Consider the following 12,330-nt stretch of genomic DNA (forward strand, 5'->3'; position numbering starts at 1 on the left):
AAACCAAAGTTATCATATGTCTAAATCTTATCAAAAATGCTTTTGAAACAGATGTTCCAGTACCATCCTGGAAACTGTGTATCTCTGTCAGTTATTTATTTTCTTTTTTTTTTTTTTTGGAGATAGAGTCTCATACTGTTGCCCAAGATGGAGGACAATGGCACAATCTCAGCTCACTGCAACCTCCGACACCCGGGTTCAAGCAATTCTCCTGCCTCAGCCTCCCAAGTAGCTGGGATTACAGGCTCCTGCCACCATGCCCAGCTAATTTTTTGTATTTTTAGTAGAGATGGGGTTTCACGGTGTTACCCAGGATAGTCTCGATCTCCTGACCTCGTGATCTACCCACCTCCAGCCCTCTCTGTCAGTTATTTCTAAACATGCAAGAAATCTAAAACTGGTAGGTTATTTCTTACTATACTCATACTGATCATTAAGATATAAAGACATTAAAGAGTTATCCTGAAGACTTCCTGCCAGGTGTGGTGGCTCACACCTGTGAGCCCAGCACTTTGGGAGGCCAAGGGGGGTGGATCATGAGGTCAGGAGATCAAGACCAACATAGTGAAACCCCATCTCTACTGAAAAATACAAACCCCATCTCTACTAAAAATACAAATATTAGCCAGGTGTAGTTGCAGGTGCCTGTAATCCCAGCTACTCAGGAGGCTGAGGCAGGAGAATCACTTGAACCTGGGAGACAGAGGTTGCAGTGAGCCAAGACCACGCCACTGGACTCCAGCCTGGGCGACAGATCAAAATATCTCAAAAACAAAACAAACAAAACCAAACCAAACCAAAACAAAACAAAAATTAGCTGGGTGTGGTGGTGGGCGCCCATAATCCCAGCTACTTAAGAGGCTGAGGCAGGAGAATTGCTTGAACCCAGGAGACAGCGGTTGCTGTGAGCCGACATGGTGCCACTGCACTCCAGCCTGGGCAACAGAGTGAGACTCTGTCTCAAAAAAAAAGAATGACTTTGATAAGTATGGTTCTATCTTAAATTGTACCACTGTTAAAATGTACCTAAGGTAAACTTAACTGGGTCTGCATTCAAGATTTCAGTCTTACCAGTCTAGTCATCAATGGTTAAATCACTGTCAATGAAAAAAACCTCAGTCAGGCAAGGTGACACATACCTGTAGTCCCAGCTACTCAGAAGGCTGAGGTGGGAGGATTATTTGAGCCCAGGAGTTTGAGGCCAGCATGGGTAACAAAGCAAGACCCTGTCCCTTAAAAAAAAAAAAAACTCAACTAGCCAAATGATTCTCTGAAATATCATAGCGGTGGAAAAAAAAAAACCTCCCTTTCTCTGCAATTGAATAATTAAAGTGAGGAAATGGTTCTGACCTATTTATCCTAAGGTGAATTGTAATAGGTGTGAGTATACACCTCTCACAGCAAAGCCAGCTTCCACTGGTTCCTCTGTACGTTCCTGAGAAATGAGCCATGAAGAGATGGGAGAGAGCTCCTTAAATGAGGTCTGGGAACAGGTCCAAGAAGAAGGGAACATCTGTAGATCTGGTTCCCAAGAGACAGAAGGTTGATGTTATGGATGACAGGAGCTGACTCATCTCTCCCTATCCCATTCCTAAGCACTCCAGGCAAGGCAGGGCAGAGAATCATGTGGCAGTTATGGTAGAATTTTAAAGGGTTAAAAGACAAGTTTAATAATCATTATTATATATAATAACATATTATGTAAGATACTTTAGCTCATATATCTAATACTATTTGATCATTACATTAACTTTGATGGATATATCAGATAGTCAGTATAAGTACCATCATCCTCACTTCCACAATGAGGTAAAAAGTTAGGTTAGTTTCCTGAAGTCCAACAGGTAACAAATACACTAGAATCCACATCTTCAAACTCCAACCTGGTGTTCTTTCCAGCACTGTATGCTATGTATGCTATGTTTTCGCAAGTCAACAAGGACACATGGGAGTTTGGGAATAGAGTGGGGAAGTGTTGCTTCCTTTGGAGAGGTTTTTTCTGCCATGTGAGGAAGGGAAGACAGTGAAGAAAAAGACTGTCTTTAGTACTTTCATAATTTCCATGCTGTGTTCCTCTCCTGCCTCCCAGAGTTCCTATGTGTCCACTCCCAGGCACACTATGACATCATTCTCTGGTTACCTCAAGTATCCACAAGTATTATTATTAGCTTCATCAAATTGTTCACCTTCTGCTTTAAGGTTTCAGTGACTAGAAGCCTCCCCTTTTCCCTTTCTGACAGAGCTTAGGATGATAAGAGGCAGGGAGAGGTACAATTCTGTTTCTGCATATAGGTAGCCCTAGGAAGGGGAAGAGAGAAGTCAGTTCTTAGGACTCCTAATTTCCCCTTTACTAAAGAGGCACATTCCATGAATCCAGGTCTAATTTAAGCACCTCATTTAAAATAGGCGTAGGGTTTGTCCCATCTAACTGCAGAAGAAAGAAGCTGCCTTGCCCTAAGCCAAGTAAGATCTGAAGACCCCTATGCCCTGATAGTGAAAACTACTATCTATGGTACTTAGTTCTTAGAATGCCCAAATTATAAATACAGAAAGGCCTGGCTACTTAAGTCACAAATCATGGGACTTTCAGAAAGGCCTTAAAGAAAAGTTAAAGCCACTCCTCTAACTTAAATTTTCATGCCACATTCTTAAACCTCTCCAAATTAACAATGTATTTTGTTCCCAACAGACCAACTTTATCATGTGGATAAATCTCATTCCGTCCTCCTAATCTCATCTCTGAAGAGGTCAAAAGAATGTTTGTCAAGTCCCTTAAAAAAAACTGCAATGGACTGAATGTTTATGTCCCACCAAAATTCATACGCTAAAGTCCTAACCCTAAGGTTAGCATAAGGAGGTGAGCCTTTGAGAAGTGATTAGGTCATGAGGAAGCCCTCATGAATGGGATTAGTGCTCTCATAAAAGAGATCCCAGAGAGATCTCTTGCCACTTCTACCACGTGAGGTTACAGTGAGGAGACAGCTATGTATGAGGAAGCAAGCAGGTCCTCACCAGACACCAAATCTGCTGGAGCCTTGATCTTAGACTTCCCAGCCTCCAGATCTGTGAGAAACACATTTCTGTTGTATATAAGCCACGCAGTCTATGGTATATTGTTATAGACTAAGACAAAAATTGAGCTAAAAATTGTTATCTTGCTCCTTCTTCTTATCCACACACCCCCTAATTTGACAATTATAGTGTTGAAATAGGAGAAATATTAATGTTGAGATTTACAATCTATAGAAACTAGAATATATATTATAAAATTGAATTCTTACAACAATCCTCTGACTGGGTATTAATGAGGAACAGAATCTCACTCTCTAGTTTACACTATGCTGCCTTTTAATATCACCATCCTTTAAAAGGCTTACCAAACTCCTCACCTATCTCAAAAAGTACTCTTTATCTCTGAAAGTGTTTAAGCAGAGCACAAATGATTGGAATAGTAGGTACAAGATGCCTGAGCTAGATAACATTTAGACTAGGTGATTTCCTAAGTAACTTTTAGCTCAAAGATTCTGATTCTATTTATCATGTGACTTTATTGACAGCCTCTATTTTTTATTTATGCACTACTTAAAATGAAGAGCAAAATAAAATATAAAACAAAATACCAAAATCTTCTGAATTCGTAAGATGTATCAAAAGAACAACAAAAACTCCAAGCCTTGATTTATTCTATAGTGTATGACTATAGATAAAATATAATTATAAAAGTTCCTATAGTATAACTCCTAGTCCAGTTATTTGCCTTTTGTGCTTAATGTCAATGATGTTAATTAACAGGGGGAAAAAGCTCCAGATTGGAGCTTTGCGTGTAAGAGTTAACAACTATGAACATCTGTCAGGACACAGATCATCCAGTCTAATACACTAATTTTACAGATGAGGAAACTGAAGCCAAAAACATAAAATGTCTTGCCTAAGCACATGCCTATGACTCCTAGTTTGCTGTTGTCTATTCCACCACATATGCATCTTTCATGTTGGCCCTAAATACACACCAACTGGCTCTTCAGAACATAAAACATTCCCAAATACCACAAAATCAGCTTTTAGCCATCAAATTTTATCAATAACTAGTCTCAGCAGACAATTTACACATTTTTGTATTAATTTATACCTTTTGACCATTATAATAATTTGATGGCCAAATTTTCGTCCTTTTTATGGTAACAAAATTGAACAAAATTGTTATTTAGTCTGCTTGCAGAAATTGATATTTTACATTTGAAAAGGCTTTCACAAACCATCAATGTCAAAATTTTACTACTAAATGTAAAATAATAAGGCCAGGCTACTTAAAAGTAATTTTAGGCCAGGCACAGTGGTTCATGCCTATAATCCCAGCACTTTGGGAGGCCAAGGTGGGAGGACTGCTTAAGGCCAAAACCTTGAGACCAGCCTCGTCAACATGGCGAGACCCCATCTCTACAACGAAATATATTAAAAAATTAGTTGGGCATGACGATGTGTGTCTGCTGTCCTAGCTACTCGGGAGGCTGAGGTGGGAGGATTGCTTGAGCCCAGGAGTTCGAGGCTGCAGTGAACTATGATTGTGCCACTGCACTCCAGCCTGAGTGACAAAGGGGAGACCCTGTTGCTCAAAATTAAAGAGTAATTTTGTTAAAACTCATTACTTGTTTAACAACATCTTTATGCTGCCTAACTGCAGGGAGAAATTAATGTCAAAATAATTTTCTATAATTTTTTTTTTGAGACAGCATCTTGCTCTGTCGCCCAGTCTGTAGTGCAATGGCACAATCATGGCTCACTGCAGCCTCCACCTTCTGGGCTTAAGCGATCCTCCCACCTCCGTCTCCTGAGTAGCTGGGACCACAGGCTCACACCACCACACCCAGCTAATTTTTTTTTTCTTTTTAGAGATGAGGTTCTCCCTATGTTGCCCAGGCTGTTAACAACTTCTGGACTCAAGTGATCCTCCCCACCTCAGCTTCCCAAAATGTTAGGATCACAGGAGTGAGCCATCACACCTGGCTAATTTTCTGTAATTTTAAATTCACCAAAAATTCACTCTTTGAGAAAGTAGAACTATTTTAAGTTGCCTGCACAGATCTAAGCTGGGTTGCTTGCTATGAATAACAAATTCTGGTAGAAATTGTTTACTGCAGTGACTATGCATAATTTCTTGATCAGATCATAGATTACATCAAAATTAAGTCAGAACTTCCCAAAGGAAAATGTCAAGGTAAGAGTTTGCCTTATCCTCTCTTGACTACCGTTTCATTTTTAATCTCTCTATAAAATCATGGAATCCATTTGAGACATGAACTGTGGTTTCTTAGTTAAATGACAGTAATAAGCAGAAAAATTCTCAGACAGACCCAAAGACAGGAAAAAAGTTTACCTACAAATAATTTTTATATTATGCTCCAATATTAATAATCTATCAAATGGCATTGCCAATGGTTTCAACAATTTCTACTTGAGAAATACACTGAGAATATCATGCCAAAAAAGTGTCAAAAGCATGTGAACGTCACTAGAATTTATGGAGTGTCATATTTACTTTCAAATCACTTGAATGAAGAAATTAATACAGTAAGCTTAATATTTTCTTAATAAAAGTTATGCCTTTAATTTTCACATCTGCTTTTTCCAACATATGTTGCTAACCAAGTTGGTGGTACTTACTGTATATATCAATTTGTAACAAAAACTCTAAACCTCACTTACCTTTCAAAGTCTTGTTCAAATGCCTTGTCCACCAAAAGCTTCACTGATTCCAGCAGATAGATATGATCCCAAACCTCTAAATTCCCTAGAACTTCTAGGAAATTCACTGCTGGAATCAGTGAAGTTTTTGGTGGACATGGCATTTGAACAAATCTCATCTGCTGAATACAAGTCCAGCAGATGAGAACCAGTCTCTACAACCAGTATCATGTGCTGAATACAAAGTCCTAAATGCCTGATCTTCCCTGGTGGGTAAGGAGAAGGGCTAGAACTCTGACCCAGGAATCAGCAGCTATGCTGTATGTGAGAGCTAATGCACATGGCTCACAGCAAGAGCAAGGGGAACCAGCCAGCAAACTGGCAAGGAATAAAGGAGAACTAACTGGTATCCAGGGCAGAAGGACTCAGGACTAGGACTTGCAAAAATGTCTGAAAAGATGGCTCAGAACAAAGGATTTATGGTGAAAGGCTGATAAAAGAAAATAGACAAGATAAATAGAAGAGTTAGCACAGAAGGGCCTGGAAAGATCCCAAGTCAACGTTGTATAGTAGAGTGTCTTTGACTAAACCAATGGGTGAAAGGTCTTAAAAGTTCTGCATCCTTTGGGACACTTAAGGGCAGGAGATATGTCTTATATAACTGAATTTATAGTCAGAAGAGCTGCGCTCAAGTGCAAGCTCTGACATTTTCCAGCTGTGTGATTTGGCAAGGCAATCACTCTGAACTTCAGATTCCTTTTCTATGAAAAAGAGACAACACCTATTTCACATGGTTGTTCTAAAGATTAAATAATTTACGTGAAAGAACTTTACAAACTTTAAAACTACAAACGTAGGATATTATTAAAATACCATAGTATGCTGCTATGTGAGCTAATTTGAGTAACTTTTTACTATGGAAAATTTCCCACACACATTTTTAGGACTGACGTTTTGCTCTGATTGACATTGGTTAACTACCCTCAACTATTTAAAAATGTTTGAAGATGTAGTTGAATGGCATTGTTCCATTTCAATTTTATTTCTCACTAGAGATTTGGCCATTAATATTTTCTGCTTTCATTGTTGTAGAAAGAACAATCTTCTTCTCTTCTCCCCCACTGAGTGTACGTGTGTGTGTGTGTGTGTGTGTGTGTGTGTGTGTCCATAATTATATACCAGGCATGACGCAATCTTTTCTAGACAAAATTTATTAGAAGTTTTCCTGACTAGACAAATTTTCAGTTTCATCAAGAAGTCGTAACAGAACAGTATTTCAAAAGTGTGATATTCTTATAATGAAAAAAGTTCCCTTATCATTTGCTTAATCAGTGAGGCATTTTCTCACTCTCCTCAAAACATTACGGAAGAAAAAAACATTAAAATGAGATTTTCAAAAGTAATAAAGAGCAATCAACAGAAAAGGAAAATATGAATACAAGAAGATTTTCCCTAGAAAAAAGAATTATAGTACCACTGAAGTTGCACTGGAAGATCAAAAAAATGAGATATTTGCACTGAGATCCCATGAATCATCATCAATTTAAGTCCTGGTGTACAATTTAAGTTTAAATTTTATTTGAATAAATAACAAATACTAAGTTCATACACTTGTAAGATAGTGGGATTTTGTATATATACAACATATTCTATATATATGACATACAGGCTGCTTTTATTAATATTAGGATAAATAAGAATTGAACAATAATAAATTATACAAAACTAAGAAACACATTAACTTATATTTAGGATAAACTGTATCATGACTTTGTCTATACTGGCACAGTATAATTTCTTATTTAGTAAAGGGAAAAATAAGCAAAAATCTGAAAGTAACTATAAATTTAACAATTTAAATTACAAAATTGACTCTGGTAATTGAAGTGATTACCACCAGAATTTTATTACTATTTTCAGGAATCTGGAAAGATTCATTATTTACAAGCCTCTAGATAAGTTTAAGTGCCTCAGAGAAAAAAAATTAAGTAGATTTTTAAAAACAGAAAATCATTCACTAAACACTTTGTAACACAACGGTTTCTGAAATATTATCAGCCAATGCCAAACATCAATTAATAACAAATTAACAAGAAGGAATAATTTATATAACTAAAATGATTATTATATCTATTAATTCAAACAGATTAGAAACTAAAACTCCCATGTATCAACAACTACCTTTGAAACATACTAGTAAAGCACTGAATAGAAATAGGGTTTAGATGAATGCATAGAGGGGTCAATTTTACTAATACTTGGTTAAAAAATAAAATAATAACCTCCAAAATCTTAAGTTCTAGGAATAAAGTGACAATCCAAAAGAAAAGATCAAATTCTAATGCAATTTATAAGACTTTAAAGATAACCAAGTTAAAATTTCACATACGTTTGCTTTTATGTTAGAAATTTTAAAGTGCTTTTGATCATCCCTCTGCTCTGAAATCAATTCAAAATTACGTATTTTTTGAAATAACATATTTTTGTTAAAACACCAACACGTATTGATAATTTTAATACTTTTTTTAGTATTTTAAGAAAATATTCATTTTCAAAAGACTATATTATGTGCTTTTTTTTTTTTTTTTTTTTTTTTTTTTTTTTTGGGAGACAGAGTCTCGCTCTGTCGCCCGGGCTGGAGTGCAGTGGCCGGATCTCAGCTCACTGCAAGCTCCGCCTCCCGGGTTTACGCCATTCTCCTGCCTCAGCCTCCCGAGTAGCTGGGACTACAGGCGCCCGCCACCTCACCCGGCTAGTTTTTTGTATTTTTTAGTAGAGACGGGGTTTCACCATGTTAGCCAGGATGGTCTCGATCTTCTGACCTCGTGATCCGCCCGTCTCGGCCTCCCAAAGCGCTGGGATTACAGGCTTGAGCCACCGCGCCCGGCCTATATTATGTGTTTTAAACAAGTTTTATTTCCTACACCAATCACATTAGGTAATATTTCAACTCCAGTGATCTGGGGCCAATAATCAGAGCTATATGGTGACATTCAATAATATTATTCCTAGTATTCACCTTAATTCTCTAAACAATGACTAAAAAATGATAGCATTAAAGCCATGCTCATGAAAAATCTACCTTAAATTACAAGTTACACTTTTCTCAAATATATCTTTACAAACAAGATTGCAGAATTATGCTCATTTTATAACATAAAGTATATATATAAATAAAAGCAAACATCTGCAATTTCAATTCATTTTAATATGCACATCAAAATATAGCACAAATATCTTCATTAATAGCAATAATATAAATCTGTGGGCAACATATATTGTCTTTATATTTTCTTAATTCAATGTAAAAATTCTTTAAGAGAATTAAAGTTTAAGGACAATTTTTTATAGCTGAGAATAATACAGTGCTTAAATTTTGAAACAGTATAAACCTCATCACTTAGCATCACATTTATCTACTAGGTAATCATAATCTAGAAAGAGCTAAATATTCATATGATTCTTCCAAGTACAAGACTAACCATTTAAAGTATGTATCACTATCTATATAAACCATATATAACATAGAGAGAATTTGAAATACACCAAAATGTCACTTTACCTGTCAATGCTTCCAAAAATGACAGAATTTTTTTTTTTAATTTAGCACTAGTTAGTACTTACTTAAACAAGACCTTTTGCCAGCTGTGCTTGCACCACCTGAACACAAATTGCCTCCTCGATGAATCAATTCAAGTTCTAAATTCGTTCTGTAAGTAAAACATTATATCTCAGTCACTAAACTGAAGATTCTTTATTAATCTGCTTTATTGACATGTCTGAATCAACCTAAAAATTAAAGTTCTTCAACTTTTTTTGCAAAAGCAGTTTTTATGTTGTATCAATAATAATCGTATTTATCTGATATTTAGAAATAAAAAGGGAACAATTTATCCATCCTTATTTATATGTTCATATTTATACCTGCAAAAAATTGCACACATCATGGTGTAATTGTTGCAAAGTCCCAACTCTTGGCACATACTAAAAACTAGGCCTTAAGAAAAAAAAACCTGCAACATATTTCATAAACCTTCATAAGAATATGAAGAAAGAATTTTTACTCCAACATCAGCCACTGTGTAGGTGGTTATTGCCATATAAAACACAAGGGCATACCAATTTTTCTATCAGAGAAATGGTTATCATTCATTAGAGGTTAGATGGTATCTGGAAATCAATATTAAGAAACAAAATCACTAATATCGAAATGGCTACGAACAACACACATAATTTAACAGCAGTCTCTCTTATGGACTTCTAAAACTAGTTTCATTAAAATACACTGTGTAACTATTGATATGGCTAACCATCAATATTGTTCATACACCTGAAATTGCAAGGTATTTAGCAATTATTAGCTTACAAAATAGCAATAATCAATAAATCAACATTTCAAAAATCAAACTAATGCAGAATCTAAGGATTTATTCAAAAACAGTAGCAGTAAAATAACCAATTATGCCAAAATAAATGACAACTCTGAGAAAGAATTTAAATTGTATTTTTCTTCAACAGTATTAATACACTTAGACATACCTTTATTTTCTACAACCAAAACTGAATAGACTAGTTTATATCCAAGATATGCATTTAGCCCCAAAAGGGAGATACTGTCCCACTAAAAAAAAAAAAAAAAAAAAAGAAAAAGCAGTTTCAAGCTTACTCTTTGCAAGTGAATTCATGAAAGACTATTATCCTGTTTTATTTAAAACAAAACATTTTACACTGGTTTGGTTGTATTTTTAACACAGAATGTTTTGAGATTATATTTCCATGTATTTACTTATAAATGCAAATTGTTAAAAATATTAATATTCCTAAGTCTGTACATTTGCCACCCATTTCTAAAGGAATGCTTTAATCCTCTCTACTCAGGGTGGGAGAAAAAGCAATTTAACACTGATAATGTTCCCGCTCAGAGCTCCATCTGGTTGCTGCTGATAAGGGCATCTGTGTGACAAGGGAATTTTCCACCCTTCAGGCGATTTGCATTGCTCACTGAACTTCTAAAAACCTACCAGCAAGGAAGCAGGGACAGGGATTTCATACTAGTGGACAGAAAGCGAGCGGAGACCAGCATGTGTTCCTTCATCAAGGGAATATAAATGAGATCAATACATTTTGTTTTCACAAATCTTCTGTTGCCTAATCTGTAGAAAAAAATTAATGGCTATATTCTCTTATAAAAACTAAGATTTCCTAGATACTACTTTTAAGAGAGCTAACCAGAAACACAAACAATACTTACAAATGAATGTTAAAACCGGAATGTCAACATTTCACCATATTTGCAAAAATATTCATTAAAATTAAATATAAGAACAATTCTGTTTTCTCAATCCCCAAATATAAAGGATGACAAACATGTTACTAAGAATTTCATTGCAAAGAATACTGGAAAAAAAACTAGTAAAATCTAATTAATTATTCCAGATGATGACTGGAAGATCTCCTATGCAATATTCTTTCTGAATTAAAAATAAAAAAACTACCTATCCAAAGGATTACTGTGTAATAATATCTAGGATTTTACATTTCTTAACATTTTTTTTTGAGAGATGAGGTCTTGCTGTGTTTCCCAGGGTATATTTGAACTCCTGTGCTCAAGCAATCCTCCTGCCTCAGCCTCCCAAGTAGCCAGGAATAGGCGCACACCACTGCATCTAGCAGTATCTAGGATTTTAAAAATCAATATGGCTCTAAATATCAACTTTTATTTCATTTATGTGAAAATTGGTCCTTTGAGACATGCTAAAGAACACACAAATGGGTCACATGTCCCACGTTCACATTTCCTCAGCTGCTGAAATTCACACAGCAGTATTATGTTTCTTCCCTTCTCAATGAATGATGTAAAACTAAAGATATGCTGGGAGTGGTAATTTTCTGAGCTTTTTGCTGTGAAAGAAAAGTAGACTCTTTTCTATATTTTCTAACACAAATACATTCAAATTAGTTTGGAAGAAAAAGGAGAATATCTCCACATCTGAAATAATGATGAGAAAGACTGTTTAAAGCCTACCCTAGTGGCCACCTAGATATGCGTATTAAAAACCCCTCTAACTATGCTCCAGCTTCTTTTTGCATGGCCAAAGTATGCTGTCCTCTCAACCCCCCATTCAACACTAACTTCTATTTTAGACTATAATTTGAAAAACAAATGTGTGTACACACACTACACACCCCACACTCTCAAACACACGTTGGTTTGGTGAAAAAGGCAAAGCTTCTGGAAAGAGGTCTAGGTTCAAGGCCTGAGTAGACCACTTAGTAGTTGAGCAAGTTACTCAATTTCTCAGGGGGAAAAAAAAACAGTATCTTCATCCATTCCACAGCCTACATTATACAAGAGGCAATTCAAGTTTTAACTTCTCCAGGAAGCTTTCCTGGGACAGGAAAGAAGGCCTTACGCATATTTCATATTTCAATTTGTTCATCTTCCCTTCAGAAGTTCTACAGTACTTTCTCTATATGACATTTTTAAAAACAAATTATATTCTGTTATATAGATTGATGTTATATTACTTCCATCTCCCCAACTAAATTGTAAATTCCTGGAGAACAGGGATTATTTCATACATAGCTTCTAAATCCCCAATGGTACCTGGCAAGATGCTTAAAAAAAAGGGGGGGGGGGGGGGGGGG

At 35.9% G+C, this 12,330-nt stretch overlaps 1 protein-coding gene across 1 annotated transcript in view; it reads right to left on the bottom strand.

Annotated features, from left to right (window-relative positions):
• UBR3 (ubiquitin protein ligase E3 component n-recognin 3) overlaps positions 1-12,330 on the bottom strand; it is a 285,317-nt gene that overhangs the window by 74,998 nt on the left and 197,989 nt on the right. The window contains exon 31 of the mRNA XM_017854465.1: positions 9,307-9,392. Within this exon, the coding sequence (XP_017709954.1) occupies positions 9,307-9,392 (86 nt within the window). The remainder of the gene's footprint in view (positions 1-9,306; positions 9,393-12,330) is intronic.

This window comes from Rhinopithecus bieti, unplaced genomic scaffold (assembly GCF_001698545.2).
Source record: "Rhinopithecus bieti isolate Rb0 unplaced genomic scaffold, ASM169854v2 scaffold_37314, whole genome shotgun sequence".
NCBI lineage: Eukaryota > Metazoa > Chordata > Mammalia > Primates > Cercopithecidae > Rhinopithecus > Rhinopithecus bieti.